The 26,093-nt window shown below is 43.1% G+C and overlaps 1 protein-coding gene across 2 annotated transcripts; it reads left to right on the forward strand.

The window, feature by feature from the left end:
- Positions 1–370: 370 nt before the first annotated feature.
- Positions 371–26,048, forward strand: ppm1ba (protein phosphatase, Mg2+/Mn2+ dependent, 1Ba). Of its 2 annotated transcripts, XM_080740939.1 has the most exons (7): positions 371–726; positions 9,391–9,496; positions 13,335–14,231; positions 15,201–15,318; positions 16,402–16,513; positions 18,168–18,225; positions 21,314–26,048. In XM_080740939.1, exons 3-7 carry the CDS (start codon positions 13,344–13,346, stop codon positions 21,341–21,343), a joined length of 1,206 nt encoding a protein of 401 aa, XP_080597065.1. In that variant the 5' UTR covers positions 371–726; positions 9,391–9,496; positions 13,335–13,343; the 3' UTR covers positions 21,344–26,048. The 2 variants fall into 2 exon arrangements, with proteins under 2 accessions (XP_080597065.1, XP_080597064.1); XM_080740938.1 differs by lacking the exon at positions 9,391–9,496 and having other exon boundaries at positions 13,316–14,231.
- The last annotated feature ends 45 nt before the right edge of the window (positions 26,049–26,093 follow it).

The raw sequence follows: 26,093 nt of genomic DNA on the forward strand, positions 1-26,093 counted from the left end.
CTATCCTTTTCTTGAACAACTTTTATGAAGTACAGACACACAGAGTGTATCTACTTTACTGATGTTGTATTCCAACCCAGGAGACCACGCGCACGCACACACACACACACACACACACACACACACACACACACACACACACACACACACACACACACACACACACACACACACACACACACACACACACACACACACACACACACACTTATTGGCATTGTGTACAATATTTTGAAGGCAGGTCTCATTGACTTGTACACAGACCAATCAGGTCTCACCTTGGAGCTGGCATGTGACGAATCATGGAAGAGAAGCAGAGGACCGTCCCTCCCCCCAAACTGGATGTTGAGAAAGAACGTCATCTGCCTCTTCTTCCATACATTTAGCCTTAGCAACAATTAGCCAGGTTTACCTGTTATCGCGACGGCTTCTTTTTACTTTTAAATTAGCCACATGTCTTACCGTCGTTCACGTTGACAATGCCAGACATGTATTTAAAATCCCCAAACCACTGCATGGACATGCCAAAGGGAGAACTGATCGCGTGAAATCAATGCTGGCTAGCTCCATCGATGCTAGCAAACGAGCAGAGGGGGGTGAAAAGGCGACCGTGGCTAACGTTAGCTATCTAAACACAGCTATAAGACAAGCTTTTCCATCGATCATCACCGTAGACGCTGAAGACACAAAGAGAGGACTGGCACGTCCGATTTGAGTGCTATTAAAGTAAGTATAACCTTTCAACGGCTGGGAGAGAAGTCTGGTTGTGGCTAATATCTGCAGTAAACAGTCAATTCTAACACACTGGTTCTCAACCTGTGGGCTGGGACCCACAGGGGGGGTCCCCACATTATTTTGAGGGGTCCCCAGATGATTAACTTAATGTGCAACATTGTTTTCTCACTCAACAGTAAACAAACCAACGTCAAGTTTAAGTGTAGAGGGTATGTGCACATTTCTAAAGTGACATGACAATTCGAGGACATAAAAACCTCTAAAATGTCAAATTAAACATTGGCCAAATTGTCAAATATTAGAGGCAGTTGCGAGGCGTTGTGAGCATGTAGATCTGCTTTTTTCACAATAGAACCGTATTATACTAAATGTAAGGCCTCAACTCTTTAGTGCTCGTCGGGGTGGGGGGTCCCCAGTTAAAATATGATTATTGTGGGGGTCGCGGCCTGAACATGTTGAGATTCACTGTTCTAACTTCTAACACAAGCATGCTGGACATTATTGGCTCATAGAGAGCACATTATTGACAACTGTGTGTGTGTGTGTGTGTGTGTGTGTGTGTGTGTGTGTGTGTGTGTGTGTGTGTGTGTGCGTGTGTGCGTGCCCAGATGGTACAGTGGCCTCATTTTGAACTCTTATCGTTGTCGTTGGGATAGCAACATGACGGAGAATGGCATCATGTCGTTGTTGGGTCAACTCTTTATTGTTTTGCCTCTCTTATTGCAGTGGTGGAAAAAGTACTGAAACTTTTTACCTAAGTAAAAGTATCAATGCTGTAATGCAGAAATGTACTTAAAGTACCAAAAGTAAAAGTACTCATGACATGATGCAGAATGTTCCATTTCAAGTTTTCAAATGTATAACAATCTTTTGAAAATAGCAGATCGAAGATGCAACGCACTGTGAGCTTGTAAATCGGCTATTTTTAACTGGCCAATATGTAGTGGTCAATGTTTATGAGTAGTCAAATCATTTTAGTGGAGTAAAAGTACAAGTACAATATTTGCCTCTGAGATGTAGTGGAGTAGAAGTAAAAGTAGGCCTACTAAAAATTGGAAATACTCAAGTAAGTAAAGTATGAAGTACAGTATATAAGGAAGTATCCTTAGTTACACCACTGATAACATGCCAACACAATTCACTTTCGGAGTGCTGCAAGGCACATTGACCTTAGGGTCAAATCAACAGAACAAAGGCTCATGATGTTATGGAGAGATTAAGAATCACCACTAAGTTGAGCTCTGTGGCTCCTTTGCTCGTTATACCTTTAAAACAGACGTAGGCTACAGGTGTTGACAGACGTAGGCTACAGGTGTTGACATGTTTTATTGCAACGTTGTCCTTTTATTGGGTTGTGTGTGTCTGTGTGGTCAGAGGTCGGACGCTCTTTGACTCTAGAAATGGCACCATCATTGGTGGCATATTTATGTTGGAACGTCAGTGTGAAATCCTGCCCCAGTCATGCTGTTACTACTGTAGGCCCTGCCGCACTGCCCCTAGACTTCAGCTATACAACGTCGGATATCTAGCTATAGAAATTAGAAACTTGGTTATGATGACTTTGAAATCTAAGGAATATTGTACATGATGAACATCTAATGTACAGATCAATATCAGAATATTAGAATATTTTGTAAAAGTAAATAGTCTCGAAACTTTCATATATTTCTTGAAACTTTCATATATTCTAGATACATTGCACATTCAGTGAATTATTCCAAGCCTTTTTTGTTAACATGTTTTTTGTGGCATACAGCTCATGAATATTAAAAGTCCATATTTCAAAATATTACAACATTGCACAAGACCACTCAAAACAAGGATTTATTTTAGAGAAATGTCAACCTTCTGAAGTCAGAGTTGCTTGAAGTCCAGTGGGAAGTTTCCAAAGTCAGTTATGATTTGGGGTGCTATGGCATCTGCAATGCTTTTATACAAAATATTCATATTTTCTGAGACTGATCTGTATATATTTTTTGTGATCTGCATTGATTCTGTTTTTACAGTAGTTTAGAATACTAGAAGCTGGGCCGCCCTTCCCAGCGTCTAGTCGGCGACCTGGCCAACTCGGAACAATGTAAATAGGGAATGAATGCCCCGCCCTTTAATGCAAACCCCATTATACCTGTTTTCATAGGACCCGTTTGGACCATCTGTCTGCCTGTGTCCATTTATGCCCATATATGGAGATATCTGTCTGTCTGTCGGTGTCCATTTTATGTCCATATATGGAGATCACTGCAGTTATAGTTCTGGGTCCATTTTATGCCCATATATGCCCATATATGGAGATATCTGTCTCTCTGCGTCCATTTTATGCCCATATATGGAGATCTGTGTATCTGTCTGTCTGTGTCCCTTTTATGCCCGTATATGGAGATATTTGTGATTCTGCGTCCATTGTATGCCCATATATGCCATATATGGAGATATCTGTTTATCTGCGTCCATTTTATGCCCATATATGAGATCTCTGTCGCTTTTTCAAACAGATGGTCAAAACGGGTTCTATGACAACAGGTATAATGGGGTTTGCATTAAAGGGGGAATCGGCACTGTGTCTGCAACACAGTCGGAGGCACAGACAGATACAGAGATCTCCATAATGGGAATAAAGGGACACAGACAAACAGATGGAGGAGGAGACAAACTTAATGCAAACCCCATTATACCTGTTGTCATAGGACCCGTTTTGACCATCTGTTTGCCTGTGTCCATTTATGCCCATATATGGAGATATCTGTATCTATCTGTCTGCATCCATTTTATGCCCATATATGGAGATCTATGCAGACACAGTGCCAGTTCCGGAAAATCCTGATGTCAGACATCAGAATCCGAACCTTTCGTGATGGTTCCAGAAAATCGTGTATCGGGTCGGGTCGAGGCCGAGATATATGAGATCTCTGTCGCTTTTTCAAACAGATGGTCAAAACGGGTTCTATGACAACAGGTATAATGGGGTTTGCATTAAAGGGGGAATCGGCACTGTGTCTGCAACACAGTCGGAGGCACAGACAGATATACAGAGATCTCCATAATGGGAATAAAGGGACACAGACAAACAGATGGAGGAGGAGACAAACTTAATGCAGACCCCATTATACCTGTTGCCATAGGACCCGTTTTGACCATCTGTTTGCCTGTGTCCATTTATGCCCATATATGGAGATATCTGTATCTGTCTGTCTGCGTCCACTTTATGCCCATATATGGAGATCTTTGACCATCTGTTTGCCTGTGTCCATTTATGCCCATATATGGAGATATCTGTATCTATCTGTCTGCATCCATTTTATGCCCATATATGGAGATCTATGCAGACACAGTGCCAGTTCCGGAAAATCCTGATGTCAGACATCAGAATCCGAACCTTTCGTGATGGTTCCAGAAAATCGTGTATCGGGTCGGGTCGAGGCCGAGCACTGCACTACCTGCTGCGGTGGGGAACGCGCGTGCCGAATTTGAAATAGGGAATGAATGCCCCACCCTTTAATGCAAACCCCATGAATGCCCCACCCTTTAATGCAAACCCCAATATACCTGTTGTCATAGGACCCGTTTTGACCATCTGTTTGTCTTTGTCCACTTATGCCCATATATGAAGATCTCTGCACACACAGTACCGGTTGCGGAAAACTCTGATGTCAGACATCAGCTCCGCATACAGGCATTCATTTTATTCCCATATATGGATTATGGAGAACGCGCGTGCCGGTGGGACGAACGGTTCTCGAGATACGCGGATTACATACATACACACTCACTCACAGAGATTTTTTGTTGACTCATGTGGCGTACGTGATGTCAGAGCCTTTTATGAAGTGATGTCACAATGAGTCAGAGCTTTCGCCGATTTCCTCCGGAACAGCCTGATGTCAACAATCAACCCCGCATAAGGAGATTCCGAACGTTTCGCGCCGGTTCGGGAAAACCGCGCGTCGGGTCGGGTCGAGACCCGGCACTGCACTCCGTGCCGCGGCAGGGAACGCGCGTGCCGAATCTGAAGCCGGTGGGACGAACGGTTCTCGAGATACGCGGATTACAGACACACAGACAGACACGCAGAGACTTCTCGCATTTATAGATAGATTACATTATTTGGGAAATGAAGCACCTTTATATATGGTCTTAACCAGGACAAAAACAAATATCTGGATTACTGTGTGCATGTCAACACATTCATTGTGGCTCTATGATACACTATTTTCATAACTTCCTCTGTGAGTGTTTTATTCACATTCTCTCTCTCTCTCTCTCTCACTCACTCACACACACACACACACACACACACACACACACACACACACACACACACACACACACACACATACTTGAATGTCCTGCATGAACTGTGCTCTCCAATTACAAATGCATATTTTTTTGTCATACAATAACATACCATTCATCTCCCTGTTCCTTTCACTCGGCTCTGGGAGTAAAGTTGAAGGCAGGCCAGTTTTCTGCATGGGAGAGGGAGAATAGGGGCACACAAAATCCCTCTGTCTCCCTCTTACTGAGAATCTTATCAAGGTCCAGTATTATTACACTACTGCGTTGGTCCTCTTTGGGACCGGTCAGATCGGCTCCTATTTGGCCGTGCTTAGGAGCTTGCAGGCCACAGGCAGACGCCGCTACACTGGAGCCGTCTTAAGCTGTGTCTGCACAGAGCACTTTTGCCAGGAAACTGCCGTTTAGTTGATACAGGCTTCTATGTCTGTATAAAGATGATGAGTCATCAAAGATGAGGTTCAAGTTATCCCTGCTGTGATCGACCGGTTGTCCTTGTACAAAAAGCCTTCCCTGTCCCTTGAGGTCCTCCTACCACAGATGTTACAGTAACCGCTGACTGCTATACTATGTACTAGAGGCCAGCACATCTTGGAAGCTCTTGTTCAGGTTTCCCAGTTATGCCAGGGCTTTCATAGAAACTATAATATTGAATTCAGAAATTGTTGCAGTTTGTTATCGGCGGCTGGTTATCAAGTGAATGTAACTGTCGATTTATTATTCCCACCAGGAGAGCCGAAGACCCAAGACTATGTTTACACCCCTGTCGGTCCATCCGCGTTTGTCCGTCCATCTGTCGTCTGTTCTTTCTGCTCTGTCTGGAAGTCAAGATGTATCTGATTTTTCATATTCCATTCCGATTAGCTATAATTGACCTCTCAAGTTTGCGGGCCCTGGGAAGGCAACACAGCATTTTCTTCCCAGCGTGAAGAACTCAATATCTATCAAACAAACCTATCGCAAATAATCTTGCTCGACTGATATCTCTTCTTGACTATGACTTCACTGTATGTTCTTTTTTTTTTTTGTTCCTTTTCCTTTTTTTGTGGAAACCCTATCAATCCGATCAATTCTTGGCCCTTGAACCAGCATAAAATGTATCTAAGTTCAGATGGCAAGCTTGTTCTATCCTTTCCAGTAACTGTGTCTTGATTGAGACCCCTCACTGGCCAATGGGACTTAAAGCCATACTGTGTAAGTTGCTCAACTGGTGGTCTGTAGCAGTATAGCAAACCGCGGTCGCGTTTGCTTTTTTCGTCCGTTTTTCGCTCGCGGACCGGGCCGTCAGACCACCGCGTCCGCCTCGCCTCGCCGAGACGCTTTCAATGAGGTCTCCCGTGTCCTTCTACGAGCAGCGGTTAGAGAGTTACATGCTAGACTCCTCCAGTGTAAACACTGCAGTGTACTTCCTGAAGGCGTGTTTCCTAAACCCACCAGAGAGCCCGGCAGTGTATGTTCTGCGCTGTGATTGGCCGGCAGTGTATAACCCTCGCTGTGATTGGCCGGTAGTGTGATGACGCAATTTTTGCGCGAAAACCGGTCCACGGCCAGGATCATAGAAAACATATAAAGAGAAGGCTTTAGAAGCTGAAAATAACGGAGTGGGGGTTCTAAAACTTTAGCGATTTAACAGCTAGGACCATTTTAAGATTTGTTTTATAAAAAAAGTTACATGGTACAACTTTAAGCCTGATAAGAGTCTTTATCAGGATGTGAATCTGAAACACTTTATTGCCAAGTACGGGAACAATTTGCTTTCGCTCATGGTGCCTTGACAACCCAACATAAAACAATATAACACTTAAAAGTCATGGTGACAGACAAGGTACTTGGCCATACAGTATAGGAGTCACAGTAGTAGGGTGTTGACATTACAGAGCATACATTCAGAGAGTGGACAAGGATAGACAGTGGACATATAGTACAGTAAGACTTAAAGCTTGATATTGGCTTGAGTATTAGGAGAACTAATTGCAGTTTGAGTCCTGTGTAGTTTGGTACTGTATGCAATGGGTTTAATGCGTAGTACACACTTAAATCTAAAGTCAGATAGGCACAAATGGGCAACTTTATTGTTGCCCTTATATGGTCATTATATGGTCATTCCTGTGTTTATAACAGAGACGATCCCTTGGTACTGTATTAATACCACTAATGGCCTACTGCTCATTATTTTAAATCCTAGTCGTTATCATCATGACATGCATCATCTCCCACAACTATGTTACATTGCTACAAACACAGTAGGCTGGCATTGCCAGACTACGTGATCAGTCTGGCAATCGTGCCAGGCTACAAACACAGTCCCTTTGCCGTCATTGCTATGACAAACAAGCTATTTGAATAGACACCTGTTGTTGGTCTACCAAGTGATGTAATGGAATACAAGGCAGGAGGTTATCATTTGAGAACACAGAGCAGTAGCACATTGCTAACAGAGAGCCAGAGAGGGGCTTGTACAGTGGGTGTGTGTGTGTAAGTGAAAGGGGTCATTGCTGTGTTCAGTCTGCGGTGTACGTTTGACAAGCTAATCTGGCCCTGCGTGGATTCCATCAGCAGCTGACCGCTAAATCAAATTAGCTTGTTAAATCTAGCCTCCCAGGCCCAAAGCCTGAGGCTTGCAATCGCTCCAGCTCCACTAGCTAGCCTATTTCCCACTTACTCACACCCCACAAATGCAATTAGTCATACCCTCAGTATGCAGGATTTTTGTGTTTGTGAGCAGATGAGCAAATGGCAACTGGTTCCGTTATTTTGTACACACACACACACACACACACACACACACACACACACACACACACACACACACACACACACACGCAGCTTAGTGTTTATCACCATATGAGGCATGTGTGAATTTGTATTTGAGGGATTGTTCCAACATAAAACACCCAGCCAGTTCAGGAGACAGAATGAGTTTGTGTTAGTGTTTTGCATAGGAAGTAGGACAAGTCTTATTAATTATTAAACGTATTAATTGCTCTCTATAACTAATATTATATTTATTTTTAGAAAAATGTATCTTTCACTTAATGGGGACAACTCCCGTCAAAGTTGATGTTGTTTGTCCGTTTGGTCCATCCCTATGGAAAACTGTGTTAATAAAAAGTATTTAAAATATTGTTTTGATGCTCATATTAACCGTTGTTTTTTTTTGTTATCGTATGGATTCCATACTTTGGCTGTACCAAACACGGACATATGACAACTTGCGACGGGAGCTGTCCCTATTGAGTGAAAGACAAACTATTTATAAAATAAATAAAATATTGGAGGTGTTTTTTATTTCCGATTTTAGTTATACATGGCAATTATAATGTATTCATATTTTAAGATTTTAAGATGTCTGTTTACTGTTATGCTCATAGGAGCTTTCCATCAAAAGAATGCAAAGGCAGCAGGTGTACAGTATGTGTGCCTGCTTGTTTCAGAGGACCAGGTGTCAATGCATAGCCTATCCTGCTATTAATGTTGCAGGAGACCACAGATGCACCTCCATGTTGCTGACTGTAGTTATTCATCTTCAATAGCAATCATGAAACTGATTGATCACAAACGCTGCAAACGATAGCCTAATAGTCTTGCCTCTGATGATGATGCAGTCTGGATGGAATCTAGCTGTGTCCATTCCTCCCAAATATATTCCCAATCCCGACATAGGGCAGCAGATAAGATGTTTTAATCTAAAGGACGGATTTCCCCTCAGTGATATCTCCCTGATCAATAATCTATTTGATAGCAGGCCGGCGTTGGTGTGTCCTGGATTCCAGCATCATCAAAGTGAGCAATTCAGTAGAAAAAGCTTACATAATATCCTGCCATGCTTTATTAGCCCGTTATTTTGTCCTGTGACATAAAACTTTGTTCTTCTCATTTTACACACAATAGCAACACTTTATTTGCCCTCACGTTTACATACACAATACACCAGATCTACAAGTTGTCAAGCTGTTGCGATATGTTGTAAGCTTGTTGTAGATCTGTTATTTTTGACGAGCGACGCAGTTGCACTACAGTCCCTTCATTGTGGTGAGGTTTGTTTCACATAGGACAGGACAGTCACACCTGAGATGCACGCAAATCTAGGCTGTACACACCCTTTCATGAATCTGATGTTGGTCTTTTCTTAGGAGAACACCTACCAGACGTTTTAATTTGGTTTAATTTTTTTCTTAAAACCTTGGCTTACACTAATATTTCACTCATCTATACACTCATTAATTCATTACCTTACTGACTGTACATCTGACTGAACACTTCACCTTGTAGTAAGTACATGATGTATATAGTTGCTTATTAGTTAAATTACTTTCATTTATCCTTTGTGTGTGGTCTCCCATTTTTGTCCTAAATTGGAGCCAGTTCATAACAAAAATAGGGCTTGTCTGGGATCTGAACCAGCAGTGGAGCGACGTGGATCTCTGTCAGCTTCAACAACCCACATCCTGCTGGAAGACACTAGAAGGTTGTGACTGGGGCAAGTGCTGACGACACTAGCTGCAAAAACTGTAATAGACAACTAGCCGAGGGCTCCTTACACTGCAGTCAGTAGTGAGATGGTTGCCAACCCATAACATTAACAAGCGTTTAGTTTACTTTAGATTACTTTAGACACACACACACACACACACACACACACACACACACACACACACACACACACACAGCGCAAACAGTATTTGTTTCAAGTAATAAGCAACTATGCATAATATAGAAGGTGTTGCGTTCAGTAGAGTCAATAGTGTGAAAGTGTAGTGTAACTGTAGGGTGTAAATGTACAAAATAAATCCAAGCAACGAAAAACCAAACAACGCTTTCACCTGGGAGAGACACAGAATGACTCTGGGTGGACTGCTTTAATGGGCTCTAGGGCCCATCATACATTTAATAATGAACACTTAGTGATAAATATTCTCAAATAGCGTACCTCTCATAACTTGATGTAAGATTGTCATGAATCCATAGTGTTATTGTGCCATTGTTTATCCGTCTCACATCAATATCCTTCTGCAGATCTGAGGGTCACATAATGCACTGACGCTGCATTGGCGTGCATTTGTTATATAATAACCTAACTAAGAATGAGCTTGTGAATATTAAGTTGATATGTCAATATATCACAGATGTCTGTTAGGCATGAGATTAGGCTGCGTTGATTCTGACCAGAGTAATGGCCATGCACTGCATTTGGACGTCTCTGGTTTCAATGTTCCGATGAACAGAGAGCTTGTTGTCTCCAGACATAATTATATCATATTATCTTGCTCCTCTCGTAGATTTTAAGCTTGCATGGCATGCTTTTACTTCATTGAGGACAACATTGGTTTTGTCACTAGAAAATTGAGCTGATGGGGTGCCCGCTGGGCTAGTGGTTTAGGCGCATACCACATAGACTCTGATGCATGACATCGCGTCGCGGGTTCGAGTCCCGATCCCGACAACCTTGCTGCGTGTTACTCCCTGTCTCTCTCTAAAAAATGGGATTCAAACATGATTATCCGTCGTCTTGGAGATTATTCAAGGCATATAACTAAATCCTTTTGAGTGTTCGTGTGGAATATTCTAATATTTTGAGATGTGGAGTTTTGATTTTCATAAGCTGTGTGCCATAAAAATCTAAATTTAAACAAAAAAAGTTTGAATATTTCACTGCATGCACAATGAATCTAAATATATATGAAAGTTTAAAAAGAAAATGAAGAAAATTAACTTTTACACAATATTCAAATTGTTTTAGATGGATCTGTATACTGTATATTATATGTGTGTATAAAACCTCGACCTAATTTATTATAGCCTGCCCTGAACTCTTTCTTCTGATGACCGGTGTTACAACTGTCATAATGCAGTTTTCACATCTCTGCATAGGCTGACTGGCCATTAACTTGTTTGAGCATTTATGGCCATTTTCTGACATACTGCGCAAGTCAGAGAGCAATTTTCCATTGTTAAGAGCCCTGTTAAGCAGTGTGTGACAATCTTTATATGTAGTGTCATTACATGGCCAATTAACTCTTTGAGTGCCACCTTTTCACCACTAGAGGGCGCCCAATGACCAGAGAATTCTACTTAGACAGTGCTGGTATATGCACAAAGCCCTGCAGCCATGACTTGCCTGAACACTTTCCTTTGTGCATGTACAGGAAGAGGATGAAGTTAGCTTGAAGTTAGCTATTGGCTACCAAGCATTTTAGAAGCCCTATTTTCGGCCATTTAGCCATGATTAAACCTTGCACACCTCATGCATGGGAGAAAAAACAGAGAAAATGAGCTCTAAAGATCCTGGATTGCATTGGAGTGGATGGTAAATATCGGCGGCGCGCCGCTCTCGCGGGCCGTGTAAACAGCTGACGGATAAAAAAAAAAAAAAGCCGAACTAGTTCGGGATCGGCACTCTGGTACCCGCAAATAAAGCCGAACTATTTCGGGATTGGCACTCAATGAGTTGAGCTAGATATGGGTTTACCACTCCCTTGGAAGAGGCTGGTATTGCCATTCATTTAGCTAATGCAGTCGGGGACAGATAATTCTATGCATCATTTCCATCTCGCCACAGTTTGTTAAAGACAAAATGAAACCAAGTTTTCCACTCACTCCACATCCTTATAGTGACACAGTTCCTCCTGAAACGATCCAGAAAGGAGGGTCACCTATTTCCGTCTCGTCACCTATAGGCATCGCAGTTTAAGCCCTGCCTTTCCTCACTCAGGAGCCGGAAGCGTTTCCCCCATTCATTTCATCCATAGACATTTCATAAAGTATTTATTTAAACGTCTTTTAAGCCTCGGACAAAGCCACCCCGGCTTGTGAGGAATCATGACAATAAACACAATACTTTCGATTAATTAGAAAGCTGAAAAAAGGGCAGGGTACAACTTGTACCCTCGCCTTCTTCTCAGCTTTCTAATTAATCGTTTGCATGCAAAGAAATTGTGTTAATTGTCATGATTCCTCACAAGCCGGGGTGGCTTTGTCAAGATGTTTAAATAAATACTTTAAGAAATGTCTATGGTGAAATTAATGGGGAAAACGCCTCCGGCTCCAGAGTGAGGATGGGCGGGGCTTAAACTGCGATGCCCTATATCCGTGTAACTCTTTGACACCAGTGAATGAATTATTCAACAGTATATCGGCCCATTGTTGAAGTTTATCGATACAGGCACCTGTCAATCATTCTCACTTCATGGATTATTCATTCTGACAGATCTGCGTCATCATGCATTACGTTTCTGTTTAGGGGCTGGACTGTAATTGTTTCATTATAATACACAAACACTCGAATTCTTCACTTTTTTTGGCATCCAGTGTTCGGTATGGCCATATTATCACTACAGATATGCTTTAAAAGTGCGAAAAACATATTTTTGATATCACTGACTGCGTCTTTAATGCTCTTAGCAGCCTGTTACCTCTGGCCAAAGAAGCTTTTAAGGTTGCTATCCAATCTCTCTGAGCATGAACTAGAAAGGCAGTAGGGCTATTTCTGGAGTATGATGCGTTATGATCACTATTTTGGTTCAATTATTAGTTTAGGCCCAGCAGCAAGTGAACAGTAACAGAAAAGACAACATTTTTATTAAAATCCTAGGCTAGTATACATTTTTATTTTTGTGATTGGTGCATCAAATACTGAATCACAGCACCTCAAGGACAGGATTTGTGTGGAGTATTTATTGGAGACATGGTAGGCCAAAACATAAAACACTGACACATGTAATCCAAAAAGGATACATCTTTTCAGAGGACACTAGTACCATAGGACATGAAACACATTGCTGACTGGTTTTCAACCAGGGGTCCTTGGGAGGGAGGGGGGTGGGGAGCTGTCCTCTGTCACCTGTCCCCAACTAAATGAGGATGGAACAGCTTAACCATTTATAAGGAGAAAAGGAAACAAAAGAGCAACAACTCCCCACACCCCACCTAAACTATCTCGCCTGTTAATTAGGAAAATAAAGATAATGCAGACCAGGACATTAGGGCAGACATCAGAAGGATAAAAGTATTGATTTGCTTGTCAAACTTTATATAAGGGGATGACTGGTCATCATTGTATTGTTCTTATAACAGTTCTGATTATTATGCTTGTTCATTGATGCAGTGCTGCTGAGTCAATGCTACGTTTACTAATGTGATTTCATGTTTGTTTTTTACGTTGCACTCTACGACCAATTGCACTTCGGGGACAACTAAGTTGAAGCTGAACTGTTCAACAGTCAGTGTGTGTATCCATTGTCTGTGGAAGTCTGTATTTCCCTCACTCTCTCTGTCTTCTTCTATACTTTAGGTAGCGGTGGACTCTGTAGGTCAGAGTCATGGGGGCCTTCCTGGACAAGCCCAAGACGGATAAGCACAACACCCGCGGTGAGGGCAACGGGCTGCGCTATGGTCTGAGCTCCATGCAGGGCTGGCGGGTGGAAATGGAGGACGCTCACACAGCCGCGGTGGGACTCCCCGCCCCTGGCCTGGCTGACTGGTCTTTCTTTGCCGTCTACGATGGCCATGCCGGATCGAGGGTGGCCAACTACTGCTCAAAGCACCTCCTGGAGCATATGATCAGCGCCAGCTTGGCGGCGGTGGGGACGCAGGACGCCCAGTCTGGCACAGATGGCTCCGCGGGGGACTCTCCGGCCCTGGACCAGCCCAAAGTGGAGGCAGTGAAGGCTGGCATCCGGGCTGGCTTCCTGCGCATTGACGAGCACATGAGGAGCTTCTCTGACCTGAGGAACGGTATGGACCGCAGTGGCTCCACGGCCGTGGGCGTGCTACTCTCACCCGACCACCTGTTCTTCATAAACTGCGGTGACTCGCGCGCTGTCCTTTACCGCAACTCACAGGTCTGCTTCTCCACGCTGGACCACAAGCCGTGCAACCCAAGAGAGAAGGAGCGTATCCAGAACGCCGGCGGGTCGGTCATGATCCAGCGGGTGAATGGCTCGCTGGCCGTATCCAGGGCCTTGGGGGACTTCGACTACAAGTGCGTGGATGGCAAGGGCCCCACAGAGCAGCTTGTGAGCCCTGAGCCGGAGGTGTTTGAGATGGTGCGGTCCCCGGAGCACGATCAGTTTGTGGTGCTGGCGTGCGACGGGATCTGGGATGTCATGTCCAACGAAGAGCTGTGTGAGTTCATCAGGTCCAGGCTGGAGGTGTCCAACGACCTGGAGAGGATATGTGATGAGGTGGTGGACACATGCCTGCACAAGGTGTGTGTTTGTATGAGAGTGGATGTGCTCGTGTGTGTGTATTGGTCTATATAAGTATGCTATTGTCTATTTCAGGGGTCTTCTACCTTTTCAGGCCAAGGACCCCTTGAGAGAGAGATGAAGCAGGGACCCCCTCTATATATATTTTAAAATTGTGTTGCAGATTTAAAAAGTTCATAGATTTCTTAGACAGCTTAGACTTGTTAGACAGCACTATCATCATGTTGGAGTAATGTGTATTTTCAGACATTGAACCACTTGAACCGTCAAATACTTTAGTCTGCTCTTCTTATCCCTCTATAAACCTCTTTGCCAAAAATAGCCGATCTACAAGCTTACAACTGCGAGGCGTTGTAACGGTACATGGTGCATTTTGCGTTGTAAGCTTGCAGATCTGCTATTTTTGGCTAATGTTCCACTCAGAATAGGGATGCTAGGGTTCAAGTGGTTAATGTAAAAAACATGATTCTATCACACAAAGATTTGGCGGCCCCCCGTAGTAACTCTGAGGAAACTGTGCACACATTTTTCAGATGGGCCTGTTATAGTGCCACCAGGAGGCCGATTTTAGCAAACTGCATTTGTACGATTTCTGTGAAATTTTGCACGTACACACTTTAAAGAGGCAATCCGATTTAGTTCAGTAAAATGTATCCACGAGTTTCCAACGCCCCATAGTGCATTGCGCAGACGCTGTACCGAACTTCCGGCGCCGCAGCCGAGTGTGATTTACAAGCTCACAATGGGTTGCATCTGCGACGCGACGTGAGCTTGTATATCTGCTGTTAAACCGGAAGTGTGGTGCAAACAGGTCCAAATAATCTCCAGTAAACTCCCGCGGAAACAGGTGGATAGATGAATGAATTTTCTTTCTTTCTTATTTTCACACATATTCAGCCCACACAGATTAACTCTCTCCCCCTCCCCACTCTCTCCCATCCTCCTCTGCCTTCCCTCCTTCCCTCCCAGGGGAGTCGGGATAACATGAGTGTTGTGTTAGTGTGTTTGCCCGGCGCTCCCAAAGTGTCGGAGGAAGCAGTGAAGAGAGACGCAGAGCTCAACAAATACCTGGAGACACGAGTGGAAGGTGAGATCCAAACCCCCCACTAATCAATGTAGCCTAGAATATCTGCAATGCAAGTGTTAAAAAGGTAGCTATTATCTTTCCTACATTGGAGTAATACATTTACTGTAGGTTAATTGAAGTTTGCTAAATATAAAAAGGCTAGTAAAAAAGTAGCCGGCCAGACATGATCTAATGTATGGTATGGTCGGCGCTTGTGAAAAACTGAATTGTTAGCCATAATAAAGTATGTTTTATTTGTTCATAAAGTTATTTGGAGATCAAAAGTCAAAGATCTGTCTGTGCTTACTCAAGGGTCATCCAGAACTGAGCCAGAATTATGATGTGGTGCTGACCTGCTTTGCCCTTCAAGCAAGCATTCCCTCTCTTCATTCCTTCTGCTCTCCTCCCCTCTCTGTGTCATACATTTCATCCCGTCCTTCTCTCTAGATGACTGAACAAGGTCTTCAGTCTCAGTCAGTTATGTGGACTCTTCCCTGGTTACAGGTAGTGAGTCAACATCATCCTAGGGAGCTTCAATTATTTCAGCATGGGACCACATTTTTGCATTCTTTCTTGCTCTGGCTTGATTTGGGACTGTACGTTTAGAAACCAGGGCTTAGAGTTGAGAGGAAAGGTAATTGCAGGGCCTTCCATTGTCAGAATAAAGACTGGACAATGTAGATGGATGACTTCAAACTCTAGTCTGAGACGACGATTTTTGCGCCAGTTTCAAGTGTGTGAAAGCCATAACAGATTGTGGTAAGGTGTATAATGGAGTGTGAATGTTTAAGCCATAGCTTTGGCTAATGTTTGGGTGAAGTAGTGTGAATGATTGGCCCCAGGGAGCTGTCTGCTCCTGCCAGATGGTGAGACGGAGGGAAAGAGGGAAAGAGAGAAGGAGGAATGTTCTGGCTGAACATTTAACTGGCCTTGTGCCACTCTCCCAACTACTAGACTGCAGGCCTCTCTCTCTTTCTAATTCTCATTTCACTTGTACAGCTTCCTCTCATCAGTGACATTTTTCCTTTTCTCTCTGTGCAAGCCTTCCTCTCTCTGTGTTTCCACATTGCTGAATGCTGACCTGTCTGTCTCACCGTGTTGTAGAGATCCTGTCTCGGTCAGGGGAGGACGGCGTGCCCGATTTGGTGACTGTAATGAGGAACTTATCCACTGAAACAATCCCCAACTTGCCACCAGGGGGTGGCTTAGCCAGCAAGTAAGGTCCACTGTCCACACCCACATAGAATTCATGTATAATGTATGTAGTCTTTCGGCTGAGTGCGGTAATTAGTTACGTTGTTTAAAAGACTGCATGTTCTTTTAATAAAAGTAATAAATTAAGTTAAATTTAAGTATTCTAGTCCTGCGATAAGCCCAGTGCTATGCCTCACATTTCAACCCAGTGGAAAGTGGCTTTGAGACGCGCATATACAGTAGCGCTGATCACTGAGTCAATCCTTAAAACCAGTTAGTATGAAACTCATGCCTTGACATTATATTAACTACCGCTATATACTTAAGCAATATTACACGAGAGGGTGTGTGTTATCGTGAATATCATCACGCCTGTGTTACCCCATTGGCAGCGCAGAAGTGATGATATTCACGATAACACACACCCTCAACAGGGTTTCCGCTAGGTAATTTTGGGGCCGGCCGCGGCCGGCAGGATTATATTTTACCGGGCAATAAATTAATTTATCGGCCGGCTATATTATAATTAGCGTTACATCCATGTTTGCAGATACTGTGCATTGATTGTGCACCCAACTGATATTTACACCTTGTTACAGTACATTAGCTCTGCACTTCTTTCCACTATATCACAGATGCAATCTGTTCCTGTTTTTATAGTTAACTAAATAATATCCATCTACAGTAATCTACTCATGCAGAGGTGTCGCTTGCGCGAGTGAACCGATTGCCTTGCGTGACACAGTCACACAGTGGCCTACAAACTAATATATGATTTGGACTTTTAGATCTCATTCAACCTTAACTCATCTAGTGCCATTCGCGAGATGTCTCGCGAAATGTACTCGAGTATCTGTAGTGCCATTCACGGGATATCTCGGGAAAAGTAATAGATTACTGTAACGGCGAGTACATTACCGAGAAGAATCGCCGGCGGTCCGGAGACGAAATCCGTCGCTGATTTCGCATCATCACGGCTCCACAAGCACAAAATAGTCCCATCCATAACATTGAGGTGGACGGGGGATCTCATCTTTAATGTCCATTATCTCAAAACTACACTTTAGAAGCTAGGATGGAGGCAGATGCTCGCTTATGTTACACAGTTATAAAAGCTCCCGGTCGGCCATTACACAACTCCACGTGGACACGGATCGGTTCCGGCGCACGATCCGATGACGTCAGACCGGAAGTGATTGCGCGGTGGACTTCTGGCCTTCAAAATAAGACAACGCAAGTGAATGGGACCTGAAGGAGGCACTTTGGACATTATAATCCGTTAATGTCTGGGGCTCTGAATGAGTTAATATGCAAACCTACAACCTTTGTTTGTTTTGTCAGGTGGCACATGACTGACATTTTATTTACTTCCACCGGGCACTATTTACATTTACCTTATCACCTCCTTCATCCATCAAAGTAGCCTTGGCCTTTTAGCTCAGTGGTTCTCTCAATCGAAGAGAAGCAGGGGAATTGGAAACCAAAACAGGCCGTAGCACAGGGCACCACGAAGGGTTAATCCTACTGGCCTGCAGTATATGAAAATAAATGTTTTTGTAAGATTTGATTACAAGCAACACATTTACCTTCATACAGTGAATATGACCTGACTCGGGGACCATAACTCTTTATAACTGTGTGCATGTACAATGTACATGTGTGTTCTTCCCTTTCAGACGCAGTGTTATTGAAGCAGTATATCACCATCTGAACCCACACAGGGAAGAGGATGGGGTGAGTATCCATGCACTGCACAGATGATCATCTCTATGGAACTTTCTTTTTTTTTTAGAACACTACACACACACACACACACACACACACACACACACACACGCCTTGGTTCAAAGCATCTGTTTGCCTGATGGAGAAAGTAGGAGGGTTGCACTGTCATTTCCTTTGATTAAAAGTTCAGGATGAACTTGCACAATATACAGTATGCAATCAATGTTGTAATGTCTGTATTTAATGACCACACTAGTGGTTTGGCATGTTTCGTCCATGACTCGGCGGTACTCTTGACATTACTGGTGTCTATTTTCCAAAGCATACTGGGGTTTCTTAGATTTTTTTTAGGAAGCGATTAGATTCAATATGTTATGAAAATGTATTTGCAGAGTCTAACCCAACATTCTATGTTATTTTTAGTTTAGTGCATGTTATAGTTCCCAGAAAAAAGACTGATTCTCAAACTGAATTCCCAAATCCATAACTCACCGATTGCACAATTATATTTGGCCACTATTGCGTTCATAATGTTGTAATGACAAAACGTAAATAAATGGAAAGTCTAAAAATATAGCCATAGATGGGAAATTGGAGTACGTTTATGCACAGTATATGGCCGAAGCCAATATAGCTCTTTAACCACTTAACCCTGAATACTTCATTGTACTTTGAATAGCGTAAATAACAGATCTACAAGCTCACATCCCGTCACAATGCCACATATTGTGAGCATTGTACATCTGCTATTTTCACAGAATCTTTGCTTATTTTCACCTACGACATGCCCAGAATAGGGATGCTATAGGGTTAATGACATTATCACACGTATTGCAAATAGAAAGATCCAATACAAATGTAATGATCCAATGAGACAGATGATTTCTGAAAAGGGGAATTGCATCAGTTTGGCACCCTGCAGATTTGTCCGGAACCGCTCAGTTCAGTTGTTTTTGGATTTCACTCCATCCGAAGTAGTGAGGGACCAATCAGGGCCTAGTATGCAAATATGGGGCGGCTTTATCACCAGTGGCATTTTTTAATCTGCCCCTTGGTAATGCAGGTTCCATACAGATTCCAGAACTTTCTTAATGTTGCCTGGGCCCAGAGAGACCCTACAAGATTAGCCAGTCATCAGTGACTATAAAGGAGTAACTTTTTTTTTGTAGAACAGGGGCATGTTATTACGTACATGTGAGCATGCACATTTATTGGTGTGAGTGACAGATTATACAAGGATCTATGCATTCCAGGTATAACTTTATATGTACTAAAAGTACACTATGACTCCAGTATATTGCGGCAATGGCTCAGGCAGTAGAGTGTGCGCTTGCGTGCCGTGCCGTGCACGTTTACGAAAGAGGGCTCGCCGTCTCTTGTGTTGTCTTGGTTTAGCTACAAGAGTACAAAGCAGGGTAATAGATATACAAACACATAGACAATACTATAGTTTTGATGATTCAGCACTATAAACAGTCACAGTGTGTATTTTTGGAGTTTGTTTATTTTACTATTGGGCTGTGGGCAGTCCCCCTATAATGAGGAAAACTAGCTAATAATACTAGCAGGTTGTTGTTCTGTTAACTGAAGCACTTAATAAAACAGTTTTAGATTCAAAACACTGGGATAAGGGTTCTACTACCCGCACATCCTCACCAACACTTGGATAAGGGTTGTGTAGCCGTGTCTAACTGTGTGTTCACCCTCTAATTAACGCAGCCCTCCTGTTTCATTTGGTAAGTGACCCCATATATAACTGTTACCCCCTTTCCTGACCGTCAAGTACACATTTTCAGATGTACATAGACACGCATATACACATGGAAACATACACAGGCATGTCAATGGCCACCTATTGTGCATATTTCCCCTCCTTCCCCTGTCATCAGTCCTTTCTCTGTGCTCAGAACTACTCTATAGCATGTGGAGATCCATTTAGTGTTAAAGGGCGTGTGTGTGTGAGAGAGAGAGCAAATGTTCTCTTGTTTGTCTCTTTATGACTTGATACACGCACAATCTTACACATACACACGCATGCACCACTGTGTCTCGCTCCCACCCTTTCCACGATTGCACGCACTGTATGACTCCCTGCAAAGAAAAATAAAAGGGCTAGTCCCAGTTGGGCGGTGCAGCGATAAGGCGGTGGGGGAGCCTTTCCAACAGACTGTAAAGCAAGCGATCTTCATCCCATTCATGCGTTTATCGTGCGCTTGGCATAAATATAACGATTGCACCACGGCTTCGGGCACCACGGCTTCGGGCACTCGCGCCTGTGGCGCTCGGGCGCGAAGAGCAGGACCAAGGTCCGCTGGCCTTCGCGCCGCTTGCAATGTCATGGACAATAACTGTGACATATAACCATTGTATTGCTCATCAAATTTTCGGGGTCTCATAGCTGTACGCTTGCCGCCTAACGCTACACCGCCGCCCAACTGGGACACCGCCCAACTGGGATTTTCCCAAATAAAAAAGACGTGTATTTAACAGCTGTGGGATTTATGTTGTTTGTCCTCTGAGGTTTGAGAGTGTTCCTGGCTTCACCCTACTCTTCACTCCTGCTTTCTTAACTTATTTCATCCGTGTCAGCTCTAGGAAAACCTGGCCTTGCAGTCTAAGTTGGGACAAAGACAACAAAACAAGAGTTTAAAGGGGAACGAAAACCTTGACCAATGTTGATTGTTTGCTGCCCTCTAAAGGTTATACTCTATTTTAGGCTAAATACGCTGTGATGTAAGGCAAGCAACACAGCTGCAGGCAGCTAATAAAATGAATAATGGATGTGTTAGATGTAGGTGTGCAAATGTGTTAGACAATGCTGTTGACTGCTGACCCTTTCCAATGCTTGAGCAGCATTAGCACATTGGTTTTTAACCTCTACCAGGCAACACATGAACAAGGGTCTAGGGTTTGTTTCCCTATTAAAGAGTGTCCTTTCTAATTACGATGTGTCGGTTTCTCTCCCCTCTCTTCTCCGTTTCCCAACCCTGCTTTCTCTTCTCTGCCCTCTCTTGTCTCACCTTCTCTCCTTGTTATGACTCTACCCATCTTGCCCATGTCTCTTCCCCCTCTCTCACTCTCTGTATCTCCCCTGCAGAATGGAGCCGAGTTGGAGGACCCCTGGTAGCTGTCCAGCACAAGAACAAAAACAAGGACTATACACAAGATCACATCCCTATTCACCCTTTGATTTCTTTGGTTGTTTCTTCCGTTTAAAAATTCTAATTTCTTTTTCTGCTGTGCTGGGAGATCAATCGGAGCGGAAATGCCAGTTTTAAAAACTTAACAAAACACACCTGACCTAGAGGATCTCAAACAGGATTGTTTATTTTCTTTTTCTGAAACGGAACAAGGTGGGGTGGGGCGGACAACTACAAACGGTAGTGTGGAAATAGAATCACATTTATACACAAGAGAAACAAAGGCACACGTTTGTATCCCATGATTTTATTTTGCTCTCTTTGTGGTGGCTTGTTTCATAGACATAGGAGACAGGAGCAGCCCTGGTTTTGATGCTGGCGGACACATTGACTCGGTGACCCTCTATGGTGCCTTCCTCACAACTGAGAGAGTAGAGACAGCCAGCCAGGGACGTCTGTGAGACACCGAATACATGGAAGTGGCTTGCTGGCTGCATTTTCGGCATTCTACTGTAGGAGTGCTGAAGTGGGAGAAGTGGCAAATGTCAATTGCACCTGCCTTGGCAGCCATCCATTTCATCTGCTACAAAAGCCAGACTGCCTACGAGTTACCCTGGTCACCAGCAAGGCCATTTAAGGCCTGGTCCACTTCAGCATGGGGCATTAGCTGGTAACCTTTCACTGGAGGTCACAAACATGACCACAGTCTTCGTCAGAACGTGCAGGGCCCTGGCTCGGCTCCTGCAGCCTCACTGGACTTGACCAAAGCCAGCGCTAAGTCTCAACCCTTCTCTCTTAAACGGGCTGCATCCATTTTTCAGCTTGCTGAAGTTCTCTGCGGACAAAGTGCTTTTATACTCCATGTGATTTGCGCTGAGCGTTCCATTAGTTAAGATCCCGCCCATCCACTACGGAATATGAATTTCTCACCAATCACACACAATGTTCGCATTGGTGTCATCTGCAGTAGCGTTGGCTAGTTAGGGAATCTTGGAGATGCATGAAGTGCAAATTGCAAGGCAACGTGTCTTGTTTGCTTTCTTCACAATCCTGTCATTTTGTTCTCGATGACCATGCTGAACTTAGTTTCTGTAAGAAGTATGTTGCCTGCTTTATCCACAGAACCCCAGATAAAAGCCCTAAACCTAAGAGGAAAGCGCTGTATCTGAGGGTCCCAGAGTTGAGTCAAATTGGATGTGGCTATCACAAAGTCCCCATCTGCTACCATGCAGGCTGCATCCGCCACATTACTGACCAAAAAGCCAAGCAGTGGTTGGATGGCTGCATCAAGGCGTTACGTGAAGAAGAGTTTTCAAACCAATGTGTGGCTGCTTTTTCTCGCACCTTTCTGCCTCACCTTTTCTCCTGCTCTCTCTTCTACTAACTTATGAAACCTTCCTATTTCTATCGCTTTCCCTCGTCTCTCTGACTCTTTAACTTTGTACTGAATAAGAGACTAAATGTCATTGGCAGATGTTGCCAGTCATAAGCTTTTCAGCCTGCTGTTCAATTTAGAAGATAGAAAATATATAAATATAAATCCATATATAAATATATATATTATATATAGATATATTTGAATTTGTTTATTTTTCACTTTTATTCTGCACCATGCTATTTCTTGTGGCCTGGTTGTGTGTGGGGAGGAAGGGGGAATACAGTGTGAAAGAGTGCGGATACATGTATGATACAGACACCATCCACACTCCACAGACACATTTGGGTTCAAAGGATTTAATCCAAACCATTCCTGCTCCCTCTTCCCTTTTCTATTTTCCTGAGCGTACGCGCGCGCGCGCACACACACACACACACAAACATTCTAATTACCACCTGCCTTTTGTGACTAACAAAAGAATTCCTTCGGGGGGATCTAGTTTTTGTTTATTTTTCCAGACGTTATTCGATTGAAATATTGTATGATTTCCTTTTTTGTTTTCACCTTACAATTTGTATTATTGTTTTTAATGCTCTTATGTACTGCTGCCGTCATGCTGTCTCAGAGAGGTGAGGAAACAATGAAATGTCACTGAACTAAGGGTTTGGGAGAGATATGTCTGCAAAGCTAAAGACAGGTGTTGTAGAACAGAACACAATAGGCCCTTATGTCCTGCACTGTGTTCACACTGTCAAATGGAAACTTTTGGCTCTTTTCGACTACAATAACTAAGCGAACCGGATTTTTTTTTATACACTTTGCCTCTGTTTGATACATGTATGGTCCTCAGAACCAAATTTTGGCCTTCCTCAGGAGGTGGTACTAAAATATACATTCTACTTTCTACATTTTTCGCTAATAGCAGATCTACAAGCCCAAGCTTGTAGATCCACTATTTGCAGCACTTTGACGCGTCCTGGAAGGTTTCATATAATGGAAAGTTACCCTTCGCAGTCCAAAAGAGCCTTTTGTTCCATTCATCCACATGAAAGACAGCGACTTAGGAAACATTTTTTTCATGAAGCTTCTGCTTTTCAGCAATTTTGAAGGTGAAAATTCCCATGCATATGTTATGTGTGTAATTTTACAATAGAATAGATGATATACACAAAGTACACTTGTATTTCAGTCATTCCATGGCAAATCTCCTCATGCTTTCTGAACCAGCAGTATTGGAAGAGGATGGGCCTAATGAAGCTTCCTGGCTTGGTAATGTCCTTTTGGTACACAAACCATTGGTGCCATATGACAAAGGTACTTGAATGTGTAGTTATTTTGTTGTTGTGTTAGAGTTGTTTTATTGGGATTATGTTTTCTTATTTTTTTTTTAATGTAAAGTGGGGGTTGTGTTGAGTATTCCGCAGGCATGTTCAGCATGGGTAAATGCACTACGTGCATAGTATAATTGACTTGTAGGTATAAAGTATGCTAAAATCAAAGCCAGAGGTATACCCATACATTGGACTTGAAGGTGCTCTAAGTGATATTTGTTTGTTTAAAACAGTTATGTTTGTGCACAGAAATTGTACAATCTTCTGAGGATCAATTTTATGAAGATAGGTTGAAAATTGGTGAAGTGGTTATTTAAATCTCAGGGGTGCTGATAGCCTAGTGGTTAAGGTGTATACCACATTCTGATGCCTGACAGCAAGTCCTTGGTTTGATTTTTGGGGGCCGGGTGGGCCTTTGCCTCATGTCACTCGACCCAACTCCCCCTGGTTCCTGTCTATACACTGTAACTAATGTATCAATAAAGGCAAGAAAGCCTGATGAGTTCTCACTCCTAATTGGATGATATTGGTATCCTGACCTGAAAATATGTTTTATTTACTAAAGAGCTGGAAAGACGGGGAGACCCGAACACTCTTTAAAAACAATGTTCTTAAAGTTAACTGTTTGAATGTATAGCTATTTAACACACAAACATCACTTACAGTACCTTTTTAATTCTGTGGCAGTACATTTTCCTATGAATTTTGCAGTGGGCTTTTTTCCTTGAAGGGTACTGAACTCTTCATTTGCTTTTGGCTGGATTTGTTTCCAGATTAAGCGATAATGATGTCACCTGGCATAAAGATCAGCCAATAGCAGGTGGTCACTTCAGTACCCTTTTCACCACTAGTATGCCAGGCTTCACACAGATATGGGTTTGGATACTCTACATGGTAAATGGTGCATTTATATAGCGCCTTTATCCAAGGCGCTTTACATAGATTGTGCATTACATTCACCCATTCACACACACATTCATACACCGGTGGAGGGAACCATGGAAGGCACTAACCTGCTCAGTAGGAGCAATTAGGGGTTCAGAGTCTTGCTCAAGGACACTTCGGCACTAACTCTGGGGGAGCCTGGGATCGAACTGGGAACCCTCCGTGTTCTAATGGCTGTTTCTCTACCCCTGAGCCACTGCCGCCCCTCTAAACCAAGAGTCTTGTCCTAAAATGACTGTTTCTCCTGTGCTTTTCTACTTTTTTAACATTGTGCAAGGTTTCATCCTCCTGAACACGGTCCTTGGTTGTCAGACTATGTTTAAGCTAGACACTGGGCTACAAGGAGGAACACAGGGAAGGAAGCAAGGGAGACACTTTAATGTCTCAATGTAAATCACCTATTATCCACACTAACCCCATTGAATGGACTGAATACACTGCTGTGCCACTTGCTATCATCCATCATTATGATGAAGGGAGCTCTCTTATCTCCCTCTTTGTTCGGTAATAGAATTCTATTTGATCCTTGTTTTTGATGGTGGAATAAAATGTGAGCCACATGCAAGGTTTTGTAAAGATGACTTCACCTTGATCAGCCCCCCCCCCCCCCCCCTTCCAGGATGTAAAGCAAATTCGCCAAAGCAGTTACGGTAGTTTCATGTTTTAGCTGACTATGAATCACCATAAATACAGACATATAGAGACTTAGAGACGGCGAGTGCTTGGAAACTAGTTTCATGTTTTGGGCCATAAAAGAATTACAGGAGAGAAATTGGACATGTACTGGGGCTTGCTGGGTGAAAATGACTCTTGGTGTTCTAAGCCAGTGCCACTCCTGTCTATGTATCTGCTCATGCTATCTGCAAGTATTGATTGATAATGGTATGATTTTAACATTTAATGAGATTTATTTATTCAAATGCTTTTTACCGTTCTGAGAATGAAAATTTGTTTTATGAACAGATAGAGATTACAATGACATTTACACTTGTAGGCACCCCTCCACATTAACCTTTAGAGTGTGCTTACCCAGGGTTCTTTTCCATCCTTCTCTTTTTCTGCTACTTCCTACTTTCCCAGTAT

This window comes from Nannobrachium achirus (genome assembly GCF_963921795.1).
Source record: "Nannobrachium achirus genome assembly, chromosome: 13".
Lineage (NCBI taxonomy): Eukaryota > Metazoa > Chordata > Actinopteri > Myctophiformes > Myctophidae > Nannobrachium > Nannobrachium achirus.